At 49.6% G+C, this 24,816-nt stretch overlaps 2 protein-coding genes across 3 annotated transcripts in view; one reads left to right on the top strand and one right to left on the bottom strand.

Moving 5' to 3' along the window:
• Positions 1 to 5,579, top strand: part of MRTFA (myocardin related transcription factor A) — a 142,315-nt gene extending 136,736 nt beyond the window's left edge. For both annotated transcript variants that reach the window (XM_054582420.1, XM_054582421.1), the window contains 3 exons: positions 504 to 665; positions 999 to 1,059; positions 4,124 to 5,579. In XM_054582420.1, the coding sequence (XP_054438395.1) occupies positions 504 to 665; positions 999 to 1,059; positions 4,124 to 4,638 (738 nt within the window). In that variant the 3' untranslated portion in view covers positions 4,639 to 5,579. The remainder of the gene's footprint in view (positions 1 to 503; positions 666 to 998; positions 1,060 to 4,123) is intronic.
• Positions 5,580 to 5,805: 226 nt separating this feature from the next.
• On the bottom strand, positions 5,806 to 22,521 carry SGSM3 (small G protein signaling modulator 3). Its single transcript, XM_054582422.1, has 22 exons — positions 22,201 to 22,521; positions 15,955 to 16,073; positions 15,408 to 15,493; positions 14,878 to 14,944; positions 12,249 to 12,457; positions 12,059 to 12,166; positions 11,317 to 11,460; positions 10,858 to 11,053; positions 10,382 to 10,527; positions 9,845 to 10,069; positions 9,500 to 9,554; positions 9,151 to 9,278; positions 8,880 to 9,035; positions 8,597 to 8,651; positions 8,367 to 8,416; positions 8,026 to 8,178; positions 7,785 to 7,855; positions 7,625 to 7,673; positions 7,463 to 7,548; positions 6,672 to 6,794; positions 6,494 to 6,554; positions 5,806 to 6,267 (listed from the first exon to the last, which is right to left on the bottom strand). The coding sequence occupies exons 2-22, from the start codon at positions 15,959 to 15,961 to the stop codon at positions 6,187 to 6,189; spliced, it is 2,256 nt and encodes a 751-aa protein (XP_054438397.1). The 5' UTR covers positions 15,962 to 16,073; positions 22,201 to 22,521; the 3' UTR covers positions 5,806 to 6,186.
• Positions 22,522 to 24,816: the final 2,295 nt, after the last annotated feature.

The raw sequence follows: 24,816 nt of genomic DNA, 5'->3' as shown, positions 1-24,816 counted from the left end.
TGGCCTAAGATATGTCTGGGGAAGGGCAGGGGAGGCATGGGGCCGAGCCTGGTGTGAGTTTCACTCCTCTCCTTCCCCTGCAGAGAGGCCAGCTGTCCCATGCCACAGTGATGTTCGCAGCTGGCTCTCTGCTGCTGCCGCCGCCACCCTCACAGCCCAGACCCTCCACCCAGCTTGCTTTGGGCTTTGTATGGCTTCTCAGCCCTGCAGAATCCCGGGATGGAGGGGACAGTAACAGGAACCAGGCACCTCAGGATGGGAGATGGGCCCTGAGCAGCTTCAGGCAGAAAGGAAGGAGCGGGGAACCAGCCCAGGGCCCCACCCTCTGCAGGGTGAGAGGTCGGGGCCACCCCCAACCCGAATCCCTGTTCTCTGTGGGCTTCTCTGAAAGCTTCCTGAAGGCCAGTGCAGCTGGCAGGTTGGCCTGTGCTCCTGGAGTGTGCAGGGCCCTGGGCTGCTTCCTTCACCCCAACCACTGTTGCTCTCACTGTTCTCATGTCCAGCCCTTGTCCCAGCCCGGTTCTCCAGCCCCTGGCCCACCAGCCCAGATGGACCTGGAGACCCCGCCACAGCCCCACTTTGGGACCCCCACTTCTCTGCTGAAGAAGGAGCCGCCTGGCTATGAGGAAGCTGTGAACCGGCAGCCCAGACAGCAGGTGAAGAAGGTAGGCTGAGGCCCGGCCAGGGTGAGTGGCTGCCTAGACCGCTGCACTGGGCTTCCACAGTCCCTGAGTCCAGCTGGAGGACTGGGGTGGGCAGGAGCCACTGTTGTACAGGTCACAGAGGCCTTGGGGAGCAGGCCATTCCAGGGCCTGGTCCAGTGGAGTATGGGCTCTGGAGCCTCAGCTTAGGCCTCTGGGCTCTGGGCTCTACGTCTGGCTGCCAGCTCAGGGGCAGAAGGGGAGGGGCCTATGCCCTGATCCTGGCTGGAGGTCTCCTGTTGTAGATTTTCACCTTTTCTCTCTTCCCCCCACCCCCCCTTTTTTTTTCTCCCACAGGAAAATGGTTCCTCAAGTCAACAGATGGATGACCTGTTTGACATTCTCATTCAGAGTGGAGGTAAAGTCTAGACCCTTGAGCTACCTCCCCAGCTGCCTCCTTTCTCCATAGGTTGTCTCCAAACCCTCCCTGGGTCAATCTGTTCTTTGGTTATTGAACACTCAACGGGCAACAGGCCTTGTACTTTGGACACAGCAAGGGCTAAGATGCACCCTGCCTCCAGGGTACTTCTCCTTCTTGAGAAGACCCTGGGGGAGGGGGAGTGTAGCCTCAACATTCCTTTGGTTTACCCAGCACCCACTGCCTGGCAGGCACTGTCCCTGCAGCCCTGGGACACAGCAGTGAGCATAGTGAATGCCTTTGTATGGCACATAAATGACAAAATAAGTAAATTATATCATTTGAGATAGGACTAAGTGCTATGAAAAGGAGGGAAGGGAAGGACCTCAGGTGCACAGTGGGTGGTCGGTGAGCAGGTGCAGTTGTCAGAAGTCAGGGCAGGGGCAGATCACAAGGACTTGTGGGTGCGAGGTGGAACAGCTTTGACTCTGGATGATGCCAGAATCCACAGCTTTGAGCACAGGATTGCTTCAGCCGGAAAGGCAGGAGCAAGAAAACCAGGGGGCAGGCGCTGGGAGGTAGTAGCGAAGTGGAGAAGTCATTGTCTGTTGTGGAGAGAACCAGTGTGATTTCCATATGGATTAGGAGTGCGGCAAGAGGACAAGAATGTAGTGAAAGGTGGCAGTGAGGGTTTCAGCCTCAGTCACCAGGATACAGCTGTGTGACTGGGGGACTGACGGCTCAGGCAGGGAGTGTGTAGGGCCTGCATAAGGTGCAGCCTCAGTTGGACTTAGCTATATCCTGACACTGGAGGAATCATGTGGACAGCCACCCAGGTGAAGTCCGGGCGCAAGGCAGTGATTGGGGAGTTGTTGGCGTCTACATTGGCATTCAGAGCCACGAGGCTGGGTGAACAGAGGAGAACGAAGCAGAGTTGGCCAAGGTGGGGAAGGCACCCTTGAGGGTGAAGTCCTGAAGCCAAGGGCTGCTGATAGGCAGTCAGAGAAGACAGAGCCCAAGACCTGGTGGCCATCAGTGACCTCAGCCAGGGTGCTACCGTGGGTAAGTGCCTGCTTACGTAGGTTAAATAGGGGCTAGCAGGTGTGGGACGCAGCAGGTCTGGAGAGCTCTCTGCAGATGGCTTCCTGCAAAGGAGAGCAAAGAAAGGGCAGCATGTTTGCGCTGTCAGTGGGACAGCCTGATGGCGTGGGGGCAGGGAGCCTGAGTGCAGGGTGGGTACAGGGCAGCAAGCAGGGTTGGCTTCAGGTTTGGAGCATGGAGATTTCGTGGGTGGCAGCAGACAAGAAGACAGTGTGGAATTTCTTTTTTAACTACCTTATGTCAGTAGGGACAGGGTTAAGTGAGGTGGTAAAATGAAGAGCCCAGCCATGGAATGGTACACTTTAAAATAGTGACTTTTATCTCAATTTAAAAGAAAGTTCAAAAGCTGGCCATTGATTCTGATCTTAGGGAGACTCCCCAGACGCTGGGGTCTGCAGTGGGACCTGAGGTGCATTTCTGATGAGGCCAGGTGGCACTGAGGCTGCTGGGCTGAGAGGGAACTAGAGAGGCCTGGATGTGAACTTTGGGAGTCCCAGTGTCTAGACAGGAACTGAAAGTGGGAGGGGCGAGGCTGGCCAGGAACAGAGCGCTTGTGCAGGAAGTGGAGAGGAAGCCGGCCTTGAGCTCCAGCACGGAAGACTCGGCAGAGTAGGGGAGGGAAGTGCTGCCTGCACCCAAAGGACCAGTGAGGAGTGGCCAGAGAAGAGGTGGCATGGATGCCAGAAGAGGGCATTTGATTCGAGCGGGTAGGGCTGGCAGTGTCCTCACTGATGGCAGTTGGGCAGGTTGACAGGCGGACTCAGAGGGAGCTGGTCATCTTGTGAGCAGCGTCCAGATGGGATGGGAGAAGAGTGGGAGGGAGGACAGAAACCTGTAGGGTCAGGGAGCAAACCTGTTTCTTCATAACTTTTTTAAATTGTAAAATACACATAAAATTTGCCATTCTGAGCATTTTAAATGTACTGTTCAGTGGCGTTAAGTACATTTAGTATTGTGCAGCCATCACCACTGTCCACCATTTCTAGAATTGTGTTCTGTTCTTTGTCCATGATTTTGACTCTCCTAGGGACCTCATATGAATGGAATCATACAGTATTTGTCCCTTTGTTTTTGCCTTACTTCACTTAGCATAGTGCCCTCAAGGTTCATACACAATATAGCATGTGCCACAACTTCTTTTTTATGGCTGAATAATACTTTATCATATGGATGTACCATTGTGTTGATCCATTCATCCATCAGGACAGCTGCGCTTCCACCTCTTGGCTACTTGGAGGAATGCTGCTGTGCACATCAGTCTGTAGGCATCTGTTTTTTGAGTCCCTGCTTTCACTTTGGTTGTTTACCCAGAAATGGGGTTGAGGGTTGTTGAATCATAAGGCTTTTGATACTTACCTTGTTGAGGAAGTACAAAGCTTTTCCACAGCTACGCCTTTTCATTCATACTGGCAATCTACAAGCGTTCAGGTTTCTCCATAGCACCAACACTTTTTTATTATAGCCATCCCAGTGGGTGTGAAGTGGTTTTGCATTTCCTTCATGACTAGTGATGTGGACCATCTTTTCATGTGCTTATAGGTCATTTGTGTATCTTCTGGAGAAATATCTGAGTCCTTTGCCCATTTTTCACTTGGGTTTTGTTGAGTTATAGTTCTTCATTGCAAATAAGGATGTGAATCACTTATCAGATTTATATGACTTGCAAATATTTCCTCCAATTCCATAGGTTGTTTTTTCACTCAGGAGTGACAAGTTTGAAATTTTTCTGTAGTCCAGTTTTTCTTTTGTTGCCTGTGCTTTTGGTGTCATAACCTAGAAATTGTTACCAAATCCAATGTCATGAGTATTTCCTCCTTGTGTTTTCTTTTAAGAGTTTGGTAGTTTTTGTTCCTAAATTTAGATCTTTGACCCATTTTGAGTTAATTTTTATAAATGGTGTAAGGTAAAGTCCAACTTCAGGACCTATTCAGGTCTGGTTTCTGACATCCGTTCACTTTGACAGAAATTTCAGCAGATTTCAAGGAGCCGCCATCCCTGCCAGGGAAAGAGAAGCCCCCCTCGACAGCAGCCTGCGGGTCACCCCTGGCCACACACTCCCCACCCTCTGCTGAGCTTCCCCAGGCTGTCCTGCCTCCATCAGCTTCACCTGCCCTCCCTGGGCGCCTGGAGGACTTCTTGGAGAGCAGCACAGGGCTGCCCCTGCTGACCAGTGGACATGAGGGGCCAGAGCCCCTCTCCCTCATTGACGACCTCCATAGCCAGATGCTGAGCAGCTCTGCCATCCTGGACCACCCCCCCTCACCCATGGACACTTCGGAATTGCACTTTGCCCCTGAGCCCAGCAGCATGGGCCTGGACCTGGCTGATGGCCACCTGGACAGCATGGACTGGCTGGAGCTGTCGTCAGGCGGCCCTGTGCTCAGCTTAGCCCCACTCAGCACCGCAGCGCCCAGCCTCTTCTCCACGGACTTCCTTGACGGCCATGACTTGCAGCTACATTGGGATTCCTGCTTGTAGCTCTCAGGTTTGCCAGGGGACTGGAGGGGCTGGAAGTTGGGAGCCTCAGGAACTCTAGGGAGCTCGGCTCTCTCCTGCCTGACCCAGCCTCTGCATAGTCGTGAGTCCTGACAATCACAGGCCCTGCTTTCCCCTTCCTGGCTCAGGCTCACCCAAGAGAGACGCTGCCAAGCAGCAGCTCTGGGTCCACCCCCGGGTTCTGGAGACCTGGACAGGCCAGGGGTGTTCTATTTGACCTCCTTTTGTGAGGTTGGAGGTAACCTGTCTGGCTGCAGTTTGCTCAGGTGGGCAAGGCACGAATCCCCTCCCTTCTCTTCCCTGCAAGGGAAGAAATGAGCTGGGCCTTTACCTCCCCATTCCTGGTGACGCCGACCCCAGGCTCCTGGGAAGGTGGCGGGGCAGGGGGGCGGTCTGCCATGTTAGTGTCTTGGTGTAGTGTAACCATTTAGTGGTTGGTAGCAAACGTGTTCTGTACAGGTGTATATACCTCTATATTATATATCGCCATACATATACATACATATATTTTCAGAGGGTGGGCGGTAGGTGAACGCAGCTCCCTCCCATCCTCCTGTGCACATAAAGAATGGCCTGGAGACAACCTTTTCTGGGGTCCCCAGCTCCACCCTTCACGTGTGTTTGACATGTAGGCACCTCATCACAGCCTGTACCCCACCTGTCCTGCTCCTTATCAGTGCCACAAGGGTAGAGGTGCTTCCTGGCCCCCTACCCACATTCCATCCTGCTGCCTCACTGCAGCCACCACAGCCCTGGGACAGGAGGGGCCCTCAGGCTATGGCTTCCTCCTGTGCTGGGACCCAGCCTCCCTTCTGGCCTGTCACTATCATTCACAGAGGTCTGGGGAAGGAGTCACCCGAAGCAGTGCTGGGACGGAGGTGGGGAAGCTGTGTGAACTTTTTAAAATAAAAACAAAAACACCGGTTTGTTAGTCCGCCTTGCTCAATCAATGGAAGAGGTAGGTGGAATGGCTGGGCCCGAGGTCTTCTAGCATCTGGGAACCACACCACAATCCCACCTTCCTGGCCAGGCTGTCTATTCTAGACCATTCCAGAAAGGGCCAAACCTTGGACATACAGCTCCATGGCCCCTACTGGACCAACAACAGAAAGACAGTGGTTTCTCAAAGAAAATTTATTTACAAACCCAAGAGGCCAAGGAGCCTTTAGCCACCCCTTTCCCTTCCTGAGTGAAAACTGACAGGTGGCCTGCTACCTCCTCATGAGGTTCATCATCAGTACAAGTAGTAAAGTTGGGGTGCAGGCCCTCCATAAAGACACTGGGAGGAACAGACCGAGCCAGGACCCCCTCCACCTTCTGCTCCAGGGTGGTGTCCCCAATCTCCCTACCACGGTGCCTGGCCAAAGCTTGAGTATCCTCTCTTTGATCCTCCAGCTGGGTTAGGCCTGGGCCACCTCAGCCCCTTTCCCAAAGCAGGGCAGTGCTGTTTTCTTGCAGAGGAAGGAGCTGCTCTGGTGGCCGATGGACTGGCAGAGGTCTGGGCATGACAGGGCCACTGGTGGAAGAGCATCACCCATCTATGTCCCAGCTGAAAAGGTGGTGCTTCACCAGCATGTCCTGGACACCTTCCTTCAGCGGCTTCTTCTCCTCCTGCACACAGGGACAAGCCCTTCACTGTCCTGGGCCACACAGCAAGGAAGCTCAGGGTGGCCAGAGCCCAAATGGTTCTTTACAGGCCATGCCAGCACTTGGGCGATACCATGGAGCCCTGCCCCAGCCACCCAGGAAGTGTTTGGATTGATCTGCCAGCACACCCACTGCAGTCCCTTTAGGAGAAAGGCACGTTCTGGGCCAAGGACCAACCCCAACCACCCACCTCTCTCTTTGCAGGAAGTTCCCAGTCCTGGGAGAGGCTGAAGGCAAAGCAGCAGAGGACACTGGAGGGGAGGAAGGGGAGGCTGTCAGACACCCGCAGGTTGGCTCTTTCTGCGCCCCCTACCCCCAGGGTCCCTGGATCTGGCTCTGGAAGCCCAGCGCTAGGGCAGGGTCCTTACCGGAGCTCACACTTGATCTGGACCCAGCCAGGGCTGCGTAGGAAGGACCAGGGCTGGTACCACTTTTCCACAGTAGGCAGGCTGGAGCAGAGCACCTCCAGCCATAGATGTAGTACCTGCTCACTGGGGGGGGGGGGGGGGGGCGGGGGAAGGAGTGGGCTATCCACAGAATCTTCTGAGGACCATGCCAGGGCTCCTCTATCCCCAGCACCTGTCCCCCCTCCTCCTTTATATTCAGCCCCTCAGTCCTGTCACAGCTCTTTCCTCTCTGCATCTGAGAAAGCTAGCGCCTCCTGCCAGGCACAGGAGCCTAAGCCCTGCTTGTCAGTCGAGAGTGAAGCGCATGCATACTCACCAGCCTGGTGGGGCTACAGCCAAATTCTGAGCTTGTCTCAGGGACATTTGTTCCCTTGCAAACCACTCCTCCTCCCACCCTAGTTCCAGAAGCATCTCATTCACTCAGGCCTGAGTCTCACAAATGCCCCCGGCCCCTCAGGCAAGGGCCCCCTCCTGAGTTTGCAGTAGACTCACTTCCGGGGAGTCCCTTCACTGGTCATTTCGCTAAAATCTGTGCTTGATATAACCCTCAAGAGCCTTCCCTGCCACAAAACAAGAGGTGGTCTTGTGCTGGAGAAAGGCCTTTGGGAGTCACCCTTGCCGCCTTCCACCTGTCCAATTCCTGGGGGTCCTGGAAGGCCCAGCTCACATACCCCTGCTCCCCCAACAGGGCTGCAGCCCAGGTTGCCACCTGTCCAATTGTGTACTGTCACGTCTGCGGCAGATGCACTTACTTGAGCCCCACGCAGATGAGGGAGCGGAGCTTGACATCCATTTGTGCATGTGCAGCATCATGGGTCACATTCACGGACTGTACAGCCTGGGAGGACATGGCTGTCACTCAGGCGCCCACAGCTGCCAGTCCAGGAGCCAGGCTGCACCCATGGCTCACTTACCCGATAGAGCAACTCCTCCGGGGTCAGAACTTTGCCATCTTCATCCAACCTGGGGAAGGGGGAAACCAAAGCTGCCAGTTGTGCAGGCCTGGGCTGCTCCCTCTCCCCCAACAAAGATGCCAAGACACCCTGCCAGGGTAGGGGACTGGGGCCCAGTTACCTGTACGTCTTACACAGCACCAGGCGAGAATACACTGAGTCGAAGTCTCTCTCTACTTCCCGGCCCGCTGCCTGGGGGGGCAGGGGATAGTGTCAGGGACAACTGGGTAGGTCCCAGGTCAAAGCCATAGGGTCCAACTAAGCACCTATCACCACCCAATAACCTCCTACCACCAGCTCCACAGAGCCCAGGGGCTTGGGGAAAAGGACATTGGGGAAGGTGGGTCCAGCTGCTGACTCACCTCCTCAATAAACAGCCAGGGGTGGCAGGCACCCCCAAGCAGGGATGGCTTCTTGAGTCCGTGTTCAAACAGGGCCTTGAGGGCTGGGCAGAGGGTCCCTCGCACAAGGTCCGTGACCCCCTCCGTCACTGTGTCATCCCCCGCGATGGAGTACTGATGGTCAGGGATAGGGTCTGAGAGGCCCCAGCCCCACACCAGCCACCCTCATTCCCTGTCCTCACATCCACGGACACAAGCCAGACCTTGGTCAGGACACAGGCCCTGACTAGGAGGGTGCAGGCCTCGCCAGGGTGGAGGCGGCAGCAGCTCCTAGAGGCAGCCCCGCCCTGGGTCCCACTTACCTCTTTGCTCCGTTCATCCAGGACTTCCACAAACTTGGCTGGAAACCAACCTGTGGGAGAGGCAGGGTCTTATGAGGAGTCTGGTGTACGCACACTTCTCCCCATGGTGTTGAGGACAGGCTCAGCCCAGTTGGTGGCAAGGGGTGGCAGGGCAGGAGGGATGCAGCAAAGAGTGGCCAGCCTCACTGCCAGCCCACCTCCGCCAGCTGGAGATCAGACCAAGGCCTCACCTCTCAGGCCATTCAGCTCCCCCACCCAGCAGTGCTCGTCCTTCTGAGAAATGATCTGCAGAGGAAAACAACAGCTCTGGTTGCCCAGGCCCAGTGGCTCACACCGCCTGGTTTCATCCTCAGCCAGGTTGATGGAAATTCTCAGCAGGGAGAGGGCTTGGGTGAAGCTGGATAACCTGTTGCAGCCCTGGGGCCAGCAGGTGGCAGGACCAATGGCACCTGCTCCTGGCAACCAGGCTCCACCTGCCTCTGAGCACCCACTCCCGAGACTCGCCCTACGCACTGTGATGATGTCATTCTTGCGGAAGCCCAGCTCATCGTCGTCATGTCGCTCAAAGTCCAACAGGGCTTTGGCCCGGCGCCGGTGGCTGCGTGAGCAGGCCACGTAGTTCTCATGGTCCCGCTGGTGGCTCTCCATGCTGTAGTCTGGGGTCAGCTCCTGCCAGAACAGTGGGAAGGCCCACCAAGGGGAAGGTGCCTCAGGATGGGGATGGAGAAAAAATCCCCAAGTCAAGCCCCTGGGCACAACACAGGACCGGGAGCCCACAACTTACCACATTACAGTTTTTGGGGTCAGTGCACTGGAAATGGCGTGCCACACGCAGGATGGCTTCTCGGAGGTCAGCCAGTAGTTCTGTCTGCTTGATGTTCTTGGCCTTGAGCGCCTCCAGGTCATCCTCCCCTGAGGCCCAGAGAGCTATGGCAGCCATGGCTCCTGCCCAGCCCCCTTCCAAACTGCAAGGAAGCTCAGTCCATCCCCGAGTGTGAGGATGGTGGTCCTGCCCACACACACCGATCTTCGCCGCCCCCCACCCCCCACCCCCCGCTCCAAAAGCTTATCAGACTTGGTTGGCAGAAGGGAGCCACTAAGCTGCACCCAGCTGCCTGTGGCACAGTACTCACCGAAGAGCAGGGAGGTGATGCCAGACTTCCTCCGCTGGGTCCTGCGTCGAACCACCTGCAGGCACGAGAGCGGTCAGCACCTCGGCACGGGAGGAAGGGAACTGAGCCCTTCCATGGGACGGCCCAGGGCCTCCCAGGCGTGCTACCTCATCAGAAATGTCAGTTCAAAGCTGGGTCTGCCCTACACCCAAACTGCACGTCCACAGCCGTGGCCTGCTGGCAGTGCCTGGCCTTGGGTGCTGAGCTGGGGATGGGGCGGCAGACAGGGACTGGCTCGCCCTCTGGACTTCCTCAAAAGTTCCTTATGCTGTGGGTGAGACAGGGCCTCCTCCCTCACAGGCCCACCTGGGAGAGGTGGGTGGCGGTGCTGGTCCCTAGGAGCTGGCCCTGGTCTGCAATGAGGTAGGCCATGTGCTTGCGGCGCTGGGTCTCCACGGTCACGTCAGTGAGGGAGCCCGCCAGCCGCATAGCCTCCCCCAGCAGCAGCTCCGCATCCTCAATCTGGGAGGGTATGTCTGACAGCGTGTTGAAGATCGAGGCCGAGTTCTCTGACTGGATCAGCTCTTCCTCCTGAGCCACGTGAGGGGAAGGAGCAGGGAGTCACTGCCCAATTACCATGCCTAGGCATGTGTGACTTCCCAGGATGATCGGCTGAGCACAAGGAGTCCCTGGCCACAGGAGACAACCCCTTGACCCTGCAGTAGCTCTCAGGAGGGGCCAGTGCTTAGGTTACATGATGCTGAAGCCTGGACCCCCCCCCCCCGCCCCCGCATCCCTCAGAGAAAGGGCACCAGGACTGCTGTGTCTGGGACACAGGGCTCCTAGCCTTCAGCTGGGAAGCTGGGCAGTGTGGCCCTGGGTGGGACGGGGGTGCAGCAGCACCTTGAGGCATAGCATGCCTAGCGTGGTCTGGAAGAGCACCAGGGAACCCTCGTAGAAAAACAGGTCCCAGAGGCGCAGCAGCAACTTGATGTGCACCACGCTGGCGAAGGCCGTGAGGAACCAGTGCAACGTGATCAGGGACAGCTCTGTGGACAAACCAGAGACAGTGACAGGAAACAGTATGAGAGAAGGGGCACCCGGGCACCTGAGCTGACAGAAAGGTGAAAAATGTCTCCCAAAAAGCAGCAAGAGGTCCGCCCCACTCTAAGGGAAGGGAGACAGGTGTCAGGGCGTCACAGATCAAGGGCAACAAAGATTGCATTTTTCTGTGTCCACTGATCAGCCATCATCAAGAGTTCATTTCTCCACACCCCCACCCTCACCCCGCCGCAGCCGGCTGCCGTGTCCTCTGCAGGCTCTGTCAGGAGGCCTCAGGTCCACCCTTGACTGCAGAGAAGAGGAAAGGCGGCCCTTACCGATGTCATGCTCCTGGAGTAGCTTGTCCAAGCGAGGCAGGTACTGGACGATGAGGTGGCGCAGGACCCGCTGGTCTGTCTGGACGCCCAGCAGGGTGGTGCTGAAGTAGGAGGCAGGGAGCAGGTCCTCGATGATGGCGCACATCATCCAGAAGGCGTCCTCCTCCTCCAGGAACAGCAAGAGGCAGGCGGCCACCTGGCCAGGGCAGGGGGACAACGGGCCTCGACCCAGGTCTCCACATGAATTAAAAAGCAGTACCCGCTCGGAGGGTCATGTTACAGACCACTTGCCTTTCTCAGACTTAGAACCACCCTATTTGGCAGCCCTGGCCCTACTTGGGGACTCCCGCCTCCGCCCCTGCTTCCTGTGCTACTGCCCTAGACGGTGAGATTATTTGCCCCTAGAAGCCTGGAGAGCACCCTTGGGGACACCCCTTCCCCTTCCTGAGCTGTGCTTACCATGCCCGTGCCCTGGCAGTAGCCAATCTCTGGGTAGAGCCAGGCCAGTGCTCGGAGAACCCTGCGCAGGCGGGGCACCCCGATGCTGCTCACGTTGGCGAAGCAGGCGTTGCTGGGCATGGTGCGGAGCAGGTCCTTCTCAATCTGTCAGCAGCCCACACATAACAGAACCCTGTGAGGCACAGCTGAAGGCTGTGGGTCCATACCCTCCATGCCGTTGACACCCCAAAACCTGGGAGAGAGGCTGGGAGACCTGTGTGTTGGGTACATCCCAGGCGGGCTTCTCCCAGGAATGGGGATTCCTTGACCTCTTCCCTTCAGGATTAGGGCCCAGCTAGTGTGTAACTGATTCTACCAGATTCACATGGGGAATTTACAGAAAAGAATGACAGATTCCTGGGCTTCAGGGCAGAACTATGGAATGAGAATCTCTGGAATGAGGCATGGAAATCTGTACTTAAAATCTCCCGGTGATTCTAATGTGCATCCAGTTAAATGGCTTAGATGGCCTTTTTGACAATTCTCCCTGCTGTTTACAGAGAACCCAGAAAGGAGCCAGACTGCTCCACACACACATCTCTGGGTGAAAGGATCGCCCAGGGCTGCCATGCAGCTGCTGGCTCTCTGCAGCCACTCCTGCCAAGGAGTGACCAACAAGGGGGCTCCTGTAACACCAGGCAGACCACCCGCTGCCTGCAGGACCGCCCATGGTTTCTGAGGGCCCCTGTGCCCCCCAGCTCACCTGTTTGGCAGCAATGGTCTCATCGTTGGAGCTGTTCCTCACAATCTCCCGGTAGGACAGCTCCGAGTTCCTCTTCTTCTGCAGGGCTCCTGAGAGCCGCATCCACAGCTGCAGGGAGGAGCCGACAAGCACTCAGTCTTTGGTGGGACACCTGAGCCCTCTGCAGCCCGTTCGGCCTCCATGGCCTCACCTGTGGCCTCATGCTGTGTGGGATGCCGGCCAGCACCAGGGAGCGGAGCTTCTCTGAGCGGGGCAGGGAGATGGCAATCTTGTCCCAGGTGAGATCGCCCACGTCATGGTTATGGGTGAACTCCAGGTGGGCCTGCCACCGCAGCCGTTGTGGAGGGTCCTCCATCAGAGACACAGCTGGCAGTCTGCTGGAAGTGGGGTCAGCCCCATCTGCCAGGAGAGCACCCAGGGACAGGGTGGTGAGTGGGAAGAAAGGAACATGTCTCTGGGCTTTCAGTCTAGGGCCCAGATCCATCACTGAAACCTTACCATGGCTCTAAGTAGCACCTGGACCAGCAAACCCAAGCTCTTTACTCTCCCCCACAACTGTACCTCCAGGATCTCCCCCAGATCCAAACCCATATCCATCCTCCAGACACTCAGACCTAAACTTTGGAACCACCTGTGGTTTCTCCTCCACTTCTACGCAATGGTCAATCCACCAGCAAACACCGTTGGCTGGGCCTTCAGAGCACAGGCAGGATCTTGTCCCTTTTGCCACCTCTGACGACTGCCTCTGTGCAAGCCATCACCTTTCTTCTGGATTCCTGCCCCAGCCTTCTTCCCTGTCCTGCTCCAACCTCTCTAAAAGCAACCCTCCGCACAGCAGTCAGAGTGACACAAGTCAGATCAAGTCCTGCTCAGAGCGCTCTAGTTCCCCCCTCTGACATGCAGAAGGCTCTGGGACCCATCTCCTCCTGTCCTGTCTTCTCCCTGTCCCATCTCCCACCTTCCTCTTGCTTCCTCCACTCCAGCTATTTCCCACCAAATCCACTCCCGCCCAGGGCCCTTGCACTTATTGTTCCCCTTCCTCGGCTATACTCACCGCCTCGCCTCCTCCCATTCTTTGATCAAATGTCTCTGCCTTTGAAAAGAAGCCCTCCTTCCCCACCTTATGTACAATCCACCTCCCCTCCTCTCTAGTTCCTGATTTTTTTCATAGCTCTCCTTGCCCCCAGCATATGATATGTTTGTTTACTTATTGCCAGGAAACTCCACAAGGCCAAGATCACCTCCAGTTCTGTCCAAGGCACTGGAGATGCAACAGTGGAGAGTGGAAGCAGCTGGCCTTCTGAAATGCTCAAGGGAACGTGGACGAGGCGCTCTCAGCCCCCTGGCGGCCTTGCCTTGAGCCAGCCCCTCAGACAGCCTCATCCTTCCACTCCCTAACACCATACACTCAGTCCCCGCCTTCTCAAACTTCACCTTTAGTGAATTTACATACAGCAAAATGCACAAATTTTAAGTGTATATTTTGGTATCAGTGAACAAATATCTAAATATTCTCCCCATCAAGATACAGAGTACTTCCATTTTACTAGAAAGTTCCCTGAGTTCCTCTCAGACCCAGCTTTTGACTTCCACATATCTGCCTGCCATCTTGGGAACAAGGAAAACTTAGTCAGAACTGGAAAAAGGAATGACCTGAAGATGACTGGTTTTTTGGTCCATTAAAATCTTCTAGTCACAGCTATATCCTAGTGACAGGCCATCCTGGGGTCTAGAGCCTGGCCTTCCCAACAGTCCACTCAGGAACCAGCATGTATATTTACAATAGGAAACAATGGAAATGACCTGCAGGCCCACTTACAGAAGCATGTAAGAATATTATGATAAAGCCACTATAATGGGATATTATGCAGCCACTGGAAAAAAATATGCTTTTAAAGAGATCTTAACTGACAGAAAAGATGCTCATGGTATAATACTACAATATAAGAGCAATACAAAAACATGCATAAGGGAGGAGTGGAAAAGGGTAAAAAGAGCCAAATATATAGTAAGAGAAGATGATTTGACTTTGAGTGGTGGGAATACAATGCAATATATGGATTGTGTATCATAGAAATGTACACTTGAAACCTATCTAACCTTATTAACCAATGTCACTCCAATAAAACTAATTTTTAAAAAAGTACAAATTGGTAGTTAGAAAATAATCATGGGGATGTAAAGTACAGCATAGGGAACATAGTCAAAAATATTATAGTAATTATGTATGATGCCAGGTGGATATTCGACTTATTGGGGGTATCACTTCATAAGTTACATAAATGTTTAACAACTATGTTGTACACGTGAAACTAATACAATATCAATGAAAGTCAACTGCCATTAAAAATTTTTTAAAATTTTAAAGGTTAAAAAAAACCATGTATAAGAAGTATATAGATACAAACACAAGGCCAGAAAAGGATACACTAAAATGTCAGCAGTTATCTTTAGGTTAACTGGTTTTAATCTTTGTACTTTTCTGTATTTTTCAACTTCTCTGTAAGGAACATTGCTTTTGTTATCATATAAATATTAATAAAATTAATCTAAAAAAATAATACGTCTCTATACACAGCTGATCCTTGAACAATGCAGGGGTTAGGGGAACTGTCTGCCCTCTCAGCCAAAAATCTATGCATAACTTCCGTCGGCTCTCTGCATACACAGACTGCCAAATGCAAGCTGACCGTTGAACAATCTGGGTTTGAACGGCGCAGGTCAACTAAACTGCGTGGATCAACTGCATAATGAGTCACTGAAACTGGAGTCTTCCCCGAGAACACCTGCAAGATTACACACAAAGGACTCAATCTCACCTTCCTTGTCCACCCGGAAACCGAACTCATCATAGCAGAACTCTGGTTGCTCCGCTGACTCTTCTTTCTAGACCCAGGATAAGGAGGAGTCGGTCATGTAGCCTCCAGTCTGGGACCACAGGCTCTGAAACATGCCACCCATGATGCTGCAGCCTGCTGAAGCTCCACCCACCTTTCAGACTCAGATCAAAGGCCACCCTCCCTCTGAAGCCTCTGTGTTCATCATTCAGCTACAGGGGCCACTATCTTCTTGAATTCTCTCAGCATTTTGTTTTTTTTTTCCCAGAGGTCAAACAAAAGCAGATCAATGCAAGGAATGTGTTTTATGCACTTAAGTTCCAATAATACTGAGTGCAGAGTGCCATAATACTCCAACCTAATGACTGATTTCACAGAGGACGTGGAGCTAAAATGCCATCTCTGATGGTGGCCTCTGACTGTGTAAATAGGGTGCAGTTGCCAGCAGCAGGTCCCCTTTGGCACCACAACTCAGGAGCACAACCACTGGTGCCTGGCTGCAACTGCTGTACCTGTGTGTACTTGGCCAGGATCTCCTGGGGCCACATGCTTGGAGTCAGGGCTGAGAAGGGACCAGAGGCAGAAGGTATGTGGCTTCCTGGAATCAAGGAAAACCAAGAATAGGAGATGAAAACAACGCAGAGCATTCGGGAAAATTGAAGAGCTCCAGCATAAGGGGACTGACTGCACCATCTAAAGTGGCAGAGGCAGAGGTAAAAACCCTGAAGTGTGCGTATTTCTGCAAGGAAAAGATAAAAAAGGAACATGTTACAAACACCACCAAACTCCTGCTCCTTGCCTCTTCCTCCACCAAGAGGATTTAGAGCTGGAAGGAGGGAAGGGGCCAGAAACTCAGGAAAACTGGAGAGCTGAAGCTGAGAAGGCAGTTGTAGCTCTCCCAGGCTCAGTCAGAAGACTTCCTCCTTCCTCCACCTCTTACCTGGATGGTCCTGACCCTCAGAAGTGTGTGAAAAACAAACAAGGCCTCCTGGGTAAAAGCCTCCGTTCATTCCACAGAGACTCTCACTCCATTTCCAAGCCCAGGTCCCTGCTTCCCACCTGACATTGTGTGAAGAGGTGAGGCAAGTCTTCGACAGATCCAGATGTAGAAGCTTTTCTATCCTAATATCTTACAGCTGGAAGGCTCCTCAGGCTTCATCTGGTCCAAAACCTCTGCCCTGGCAGGAAAGCAAAGGGGAAAGTCATTCAGAAGCAGCCCCTGCTGGGGGTCCTTTCCACCCACCACTCTGATTTTGCTGGCCCAGAAGCAGCGGGGAGGGAAGTCCTGGCTACTGTTCAACAAGGGAAGGATAAATCACACTTTAAAAAGTCTCCTTTTCTGAACATTTCACTGAGAGAGGATACACTTTGAAGAAGCTACAAAACCCATGTTCTCAACAGCTCTGTGACCGAGGAGGAGTATCCCGTCAGTTCCCATCTTAAGGAAGGAGAGAATCATACATACGGACCTCGTAAAGCCCTAGGCGCAGGCAAATATTTCTTAAATAAGAAAATAAAACCCAGCAACCAACAAAACCTCTGTGAATAGGTTTCCCTGAGACAGAATCTTTGAGGAATCCTTTAGGTAAACTACAACTTAGCTCCTAAGTCAATACCCACACTCACCCAACACTCACACATCCTACTTCCTCCAACAGTCTGCTCTGCCACGTTTTTCAGTAACCATACAGCTGGGAAACAAAGAAATTGCAATCAAATTCAGATCTCCCCTGTCACTGTTTAAACCCCTGCCTCCTCCCCTCTTTTGTTTGCTTAAAAATTAAGGACTCAATGATAATCGAAAGACAAGTAGCCCTATTTTTAAAATGGGCAAAAGATCTGAATATACATTTCTCCAAAAAAAGAGATGTGAATGGCCAATGAGCAGGTAAAAAATGCTTGACATCTTTAGTCATCAGAGAAATGCAAACCAAAAACACAATGAGATACCGCTTCACACCCAGGAGGATACCTATCATCAAAAAGATAATGAGGGCCCCAGCCAGGGAGTTCAGTTGGTTAAGAGCATCGTCCTGGTATGCCAACGTAGTGCTTTTGATCCCTGGTGAGGACACATACAAGAATCAACTGATGACTTCATAAATAAGTGGAACAACAAACTGATGCTTCTCTCGCTTTCTCTCTTAAATCAATAAATTTAAAAAAATTTTTAAAACAATGACACATGCTTGTGAGTCTGGGAACAAACTGGAACCCTTGGACATTGCTGCCGGGAATGCACAATGGTGTAGCTGCTGTGGAAGACAGTCTGGCCGTTCCTTAAAAGGTTAAACAGCAATTCCACTCCTGATTACTCACCCAAAAGAAATGAAAGCACATATCCACACAAAGACTTGTCCATGGATATTCGTAGCTGCATTATTCATTACAGCCTAAAGTAGAAATAATCCAGATGTCTAACAACTGATGAACTGATATACAAAATGTATGGAATATCCATATAATGAAATCTTACTCAGCTGTAAAAAGGGATGTGCTGATAATGCTCTAACATAGATGAACCTTTAAAACATTATGCTCAGTGAAAAAAGCCAGTTGGAAGAGAATGAATATCATATGATTCTATTTAAATGAAATGTCCAGAAGAGGCAAATCCACAAACAGACTTTCCACTGACAGAAAGTAATCAGTGACTACCAAGGGCCAGGGAGAGGGGAAACGCAGGCTGACTGCTAGTGGGTATGGAGGCTTCTTTGGGGAGATGATCAATGTTCTAGAATTGCACAGAGGTGACAGTTGCACAACAGTATGAAATACTAAAACCACTGAAATATATACCTTAAAATGGTAAATTTTATAGCATGTAAATTATATCTCAAAAACATAAGAAAAAGTCAGCACTAGGGGCTCCCTCTGGCTTTCTAACTTCCTATTTCTAACTTGCTTCTCTGAGAACCAGAAGACTCTATTATCACCCACCCACTTGTGCTTCAACAGAAACACATATTGGGGGTGGTTTTTTCAGAATTTTTCTGATTTTTAAGCCTTTTACCTGTAATCATGGAGTAAAAAGATCTGACTCCATGAAATAAACATGAGGACAACAGGAGGGATGGTTGAAATATTTAGTACAAGGTGCCTTACAGTTTTTGAAATCATATTTACCTAGACCTGAATGAAAACCTCCTCTGCCATTATTCGGGTGGCAGGAAATTAGAGGTGCTAGTCGCTATTCTGGGCCACAGGAGCCCGCTAGTCTTCTCCGCACTACCTGCCACAGAATTCTGGGGTTGGGGATTCGGAGTAAACTAGAAGGGTCCTATGAGTGATTTAAAAAAAAAGAAGAAAAAAAGGAAAATCAAACAACCACTTCAGGGGAGCTGGGAGAACCCATCACTCTGAGGGCCCTCAACTCAAGCATAGTTGGAAAAATGGGCACATGAAAAACTCCAGTTCTCTTTAAAGATGTACTTATAAATTTGGGGGCAAAGGAGTCATCTTGGAGTTCCTAAGTGGGGCTAAGCTGGGTCATGAATTTCTCCTCCTGTCCTCAGACACACTCTGACCATGCCAAGTTTGGGTTAAATGACCACAATGGAGACTTTGGTACCCAGCTGGGAGAGCCATTCCCTCCTGCTTCCAGAAAAACCCTGGCAGAGAACCAGATGTCAGAACCCATGTCCCTAACAGGTCAGCTGGTCTGTCCTGTTGAGGATAACAATGAAAATGTAATGTCTTCCTTCAGTATAACAGATATGCGGGGAGTGATGCAAATCAGACTTTTGTGCTGGACTGAGCATTACATATTTTTACATTAAAGGGACTGAGCTGGTCTTCAAATCATGTCATTCAATCCCCACAAGCTATTTTGAAGTAGATCTCTCTATTCCTTATACACAAGAAAATAGGCCTAGAAGAGACCCCCGGTTATCCAGGTGGACTCCAGCAACTGTGCCCTTCCACAACACTGGACTCACACCCTCCCCCCACCCCCCACAATGAAATGGTGACAGGGCCACTAGCTTAGACAGCGCTGGGAAATAACCCAGTGCTCTACTATGCACATCGCTGCAGCCCCAGCCTTAGGGGGGGTTCAGAGCTCACTCTCTGCACCACCTCTGCCTTCAGGCAAAGGCCAGAGAACTGCAGTTAAAGTGAAGACATCTCCCAGCAGACGGACGTGGATTCAAGTCCCAGCTCTGCTGTTCCCCACTTAGTATAACCTTGGGCGAGTTCACTTCACCTCCTTAAATCTTAGTTTTCTTATCCATAAAATAGAATAACACCACCTACATCTCACAGTGGTTATGAGGATTAAGTGAGAATGCAAACACGGCCCTTAGCACACAGTTGGACACACAAGTACTCAGTAAGCATCAGGCATTAGCAGTAGTCCTAATAATTTCTAGACAGTTATTGTTAGTATCTGGGCCTTCTACTTGAGATACACTAAAGCCATCTGATATCGCTGATATTCATCCACTATAAACTATAAAAATTATAATTCCATTTGGTTCAAAGTAACATATGCCACTTGCGATTACAAGACTTATCCACACCCACAGGCAGTAATTTGGTTGTTCCTTCTAGAAGGGCCAAGAAAGTGAAGGAAGCAGGTGTTGCTTGCAGTGAAGGAAATGAGCTGTCTCTGCTTTGGAAGACCCAGGAGCAGGGAAGAGAATTCTCACTAAGCAGCTTCCCTTCCTGACCTTAGCTTGCCTCCCACCCATTCATTCACCTCACAATTACTGAGCACCACCATGCTCCAGGCACAGTCTACTAGGCTGAGGCGCAACAGGGAAAAACAAAAGTCCTGGCCCCATTAGAGCAGAGAATCAGACAATGAATATAAATATGCAGTGGTCAGTCGTGACCACTGCAGTACTATGGAGAAATAAAGCAAGGGGAAGGTACAGAGAGTATCAGAAAGGAGGGGCTATATACATGAAAAGGTCAGGAAGAGCTCTTTGAGTATGAAGTGATGTCTGAGCAAAGACCAAAGCAAAAGGAAGTGAGGGACCACGTTACATGGCTTTTGGAGGAAAAGGGAATACTGGCAGAAGGAAGAGCAAATGCAAAGCCTCCAAGGTAGGAGTGTATTTGGCTGGACAAAGAAGCAACAAGGCCACCGGTGGGCTGAGGTTGGAAGAAGAGTGGAAGGGGACGGTGGGAGAGGCAGCAGGGGTCACGGAGGGCCTTACAGAGCGGGACAGACTTTGGATCTTATTCTTGTGAGTTAGAACATTATAGGAGGGTTCTAAACAGAGGTGAACCCAAATCTGACTTCCATTTTCAAAGCTCTCTCTGGCCATAGTACAGAGACAGCAAGGCAGAAGAGGTGGGAATGGTGTTTGTTGGCTTTGCTACAGAGGGACCGCTGAGAAATGGTCAGATTCTGGTTATGTTTTAAGGAGTCTCTGCTTCTCCCATCAACTGCCCTGAGTCTCAACAGCAGCTGGACTTGGTATCAGCTACGCTGGGCAGGCAGGTTTTTCCTGCTGCTGGTCACTATGGAAACCATCCTGAAAGCAGCCATCTGGGAGCCTGCAGAAGCAGCTGAGGAGTTCGCCACGTCACCAGCTGCCCTGCTGTAGTCACAGAAGTACAGACAGGCAGAAACTTTTGAGAAACAGGACAGATGCAAGCGACTTTGAGGTGCTCTAGAAAGAAGTTTTAAAAATTAAATTTACATGCTTAAAGGTGTCAGTCCCTAGTTTGTAGATCCACATTTCCTAAAAGACAAATTTTGTTCACAAAGCAAAGATCATCAGATGTCAATGTAAACCACTGGGGGGCGGAAGGCGGGAGCTCTTGATAAAGATCCATTCCTTCATCCAACCCTAACCTCTTCTGTCTCTTAGCTTTTTTCACCCCTCTGCACAGGTGGTCACATATTTTCCATAGAGCATGAAAGCTGTAAGCAGCAAAAGCAAAAATATTTGTATTCCAGGAGGCCTCTGAGATCCTGAAGTCTACTTTTCTGCACAAGAAAATGACAGGACACTGAAAGCTACCGATAACAAACTGCGAGGGAGGCACATGGACAGAAAAGCCCCAGAAAGGCTGGAGTGAGACGATAATGTGGTTGCTAGAGACGCCTGAAAAAGTAAAATCAGACAATGAATGCTCCATAGAATGTGAACACTTTACTGGAAAATGAGGGAAAATATATATAAGTATTTACAAATAATGTTATTATAGAATTGTACACCTCAATCTATGTAATTTTATTAACCAGTGTACCCCAAGAAATTCAATTAAAAAAAAAAAAGAAATACCAGTGATAAGAATGGGAAAGGGTGGGTTTGAAGACTGGTTTAGTAAAGATTAAATTTCTTAGCTGGGGATAGACAGTCTGAGGTGAGTATATATTTGATTTCCTTATATTGAAAAAAAAAAAGGAAATTATGTAAAAAAAAAAGAAAAAGAAAGAAAATATGAGTATTTTTTTGAAGGCAGAGTACAAAAATAGTAGTATTCTTCCTGGTTTTTTCTTCCTCAGCCTGTCTCTATACTGCCTGCAGGCTCCTCCCTCTGTTCTCCCCGGGAGCTATTCCTGGGCAATCTCATGCCCTGCCAGAGCTGCCACAACCACCTGTCAGACTCCTTCCTCCGGTGACACCTTTCTCACAAACTCCAATCTCCTATTTCCAGCTGCTTCCTACTGCCAGCATTATCCTTCTCATGCAAATCTGAAACCTAAATCTCCTGCTGTATTCTTTCAGTGGTTTGCCATTATCTCCAAAATAAGGGCCACATATTCTAGCAACAGGAGGTTCTACATGATCTGGCTCTATTCCTCCCTTACCATCCCACAACTACCTTACATGGTGGCCTACTTATTATCAGCTGCCCAATGTCTCCATTATTTTGTCTCTAATAGTCTCCTTATCTGCCAGATAGAGTCCTATATATACGGTAAGTCTCAACTCAAACAACCCAGAATCTCCTGAGATGCTTCTGAATTGGATTCATAGAAATCATCAGAGATAATAAATGATTATTGTTGTTTTAAGCTACTAAGTTTTGGGGTGATCTGTAACACATCAGTAGACAACTAATACATCTTCATGACTCTTCTCTGCCTTTATTTGAGGTTCTCTATGCTCCTATTAAGTCCTGTGAATAAGTCTGTCAAAGAACTTACCTCAACATTTTTATCCCTTTCCCTTTTTTAGCCAATTGAGTCCCCTAGACTCAAATGGATCTTGTTTTTCTCTGCATCTTTGGCACTCTAGTCTCTCAATAAACATTTGTTAGATAAATTAGATGAACAACAAATTAAAAAAAGTAAATAAAAGTCACATTCATGCCACAGTAAAAAATCACTACCATTTTACTTACTTCATATTCTCCCTCCTTCTGGGCATCTGTAAAACAGCAATCTCCCTGCCACAGTGACCCCACACATTTTGAAACTTGCTTCCTTTACTCACTCTTTCCAACTGCATGGTTCTGGGAAGCTGTTACTATTTATATGGCTTCATCTTCCAGAGCCTAGCTGATTGATTCTAGGCAAGCACAGACCGGGGCTGTGCCAATCACAACATCCAACAGCACTGCCAAAGCGATCAGAGGAGGTGTGAGCACTTGACCGAAACAGTCTAATAGGGGTGTCCAACCAGCAGCTGGTAGACCACATGCAGGCCAGGATGGCTAGGAATGCGGCCCAACACAAAACCGTAAATTTACTTAAAACCTTTTTTTGCTCATCAGTTTTTGTTAGTGTTTGTGTATTTAATGTGTAGCCCAAGACAACTCTTCCTGTCCAAGTGTGGCCCAGGGACGCTAAAAGGTTGGATGATCCTGGATAGATTTTTTCTTGGAAGTTTACTGTTTTTATTTCTGTAAATCCTTACCTGAGGACATTTTTTCATTGCTTTTTAGAGAGCAAGGGAGAGAGGAAGGGATAGAGAAACATCAGTGCCAGAGAGAAGCATCGATTGGATGCCTCCTTGCATAACTGGACCTGGGACCAAACCTGCAACCCAGGTATGTGCCCTGACCAGGAATCGAACCCACAATCTCTTGGTTACAGGACGACACTCTGACCAATTAAGCTACACTGGCCAGGCCCTGGAGGTTTTGAATTTGAGAACCAGAGAGCCAAGGAGGTCCACCCGCTTTGGTGACAGAAGCACACACATAGAGATGGGGCAAAAGCAGGTTTACAATTCTGAGTATGTGAAACAGAGTTTATTTTTGTATTATTTGTTACTTATTGCATTACTTTCTATACAAACAACTGTAAACCTACTTTTGCCCCACCCTGTATACACACACACACAAATGTGTATGCATGTTGGTATAATTATTTGTAATATACATATTATTAAAATGTATATACAAATATATTTACAAAGGTAATCTGTTAATGTAAATATATTGATACATATTATTTAAAAATTAAAAAATACATTTAATTTGTTAAATAAAATACTCAATGCCGGCAAAAACTAGTTTCGTAATAGAAAACTACCTCACTCCTGAGTTGCTGTAAATTGGTACATTCCTTTGGGAGTAGAATACCCATTACCTATTTCCACATCTTTTATTCAGTAACTACTCTCCTGGAAACTTATCTGAAAAAAACAATTCAATTAAAGTAAAAAAATATGTGCAAGAAAAGGCTTACTGTGGCATTACCTATACAACAATAATATGAAATAATTTAAATGTCAAACAGTAGAGAAATTCATCAAATTTTGGTATACTGACACAATAAAATTGTGATTCAATCATTTCATACTCTAACTATGGACTTTCACATCTGGCCAAGAGGGAGTTACAAGGACTGGATTTACTATCCCAACCTGAACAACTAAAAAACTGGAAAAGTATATGAAACAATGATTTTTCAGACACCAGATGGCAGGCAGCACAGAGCAGTGAATCCTGAGAGAGAGGAAATAATCCCCCAGTAGAGAGAGAGTCTGCAGGCTACAGTGACAGGGGTGGGAAAGCAGGAAGTTGGAGCACTCACACTATCTGGTTTCAATACTGACTGCAAAGCTCCAGTGCAGCGTGTCATTGGCAAAAGGACAGACATGTATATCAATGGAACAGAATGAGCAATCCAGAAATAGACCCATACGTATGATCAATTATTGCTATGGCTTGAATTATGTCCCCCTAAAAGATGTTAGAGTTCCAACCCCCAGTACCTCAGAACGTGACCTTACTTGGAAATTTGGTCTTTGCTAATTTAGCCAATTTAAGATGACATCATTAAAATGAGCCCTAATCCAGTATGACTGGTGTCCTTAAAAAAAGAGGAAAGATGGACACAAACATATACAGAGGGAAGACAACGTGAAGATACATACACAGGGAGGGAGGACATCATGTGAAGCAGAGACTGGAATTATGCTAACAAGTCAAGAAAAGCCTGGAAATACCAGAAGCTGGAATAGGCAAAGAAGGATCTTTCCTTACAGGTTTGAGTGAGCAAGGCCCTGCTGATCACTTGGATTTCAGACTTCTTGACTCCCAAACTATGAGAGTCAAGTTACATATTACAGTTATTCTAAGTCACCCAGCTTGTGGTACTTTGTAATGGTAGCCCTAGGAAAATAATGCAACTAATTTTCAACAAAAATATAGAGCCAATTCAATGGAAAAAGAGTAGTCTTTTCAACAAATGGTCCTAGAAAAATTGTATAGCCACTTGCAAAAAAAAAAACAAACAAAAAAATTTAATCCATACTTCACACCATATACAAAAATTAACTCAATATGGGTGACAGACCTGAACAGAAAACCTAACACAATAAAACTTCTAGGAAAAAAAAAGGAAAAAATATTTGTGACCTTGGTTAGGAAAAGATTTCTTACCTTACACTAAAAGAATGATCTATAAAACAAAAAAATAAAGATAAATTGGATTTTATCAACTAGAACACATATATGGTAAAGAATATATTCAAATCACATATCTGATAAAGCACATGTATTCAGAAT

Source organism: Pteronotus mesoamericanus, unplaced genomic scaffold, assembly GCF_021234165.1.
Source record: "Pteronotus mesoamericanus isolate MK-2021 breed Mesoamerican mustached bat unplaced genomic scaffold, CSHL_Meso_final contig_702, whole genome shotgun sequence".
NCBI classification, from domain to species: Eukaryota; Metazoa; Chordata; class Mammalia; order Chiroptera; family Mormoopidae; genus Pteronotus; species Pteronotus mesoamericanus.
This window is presented reverse-complemented; position numbering and strand designations above follow the sequence as displayed.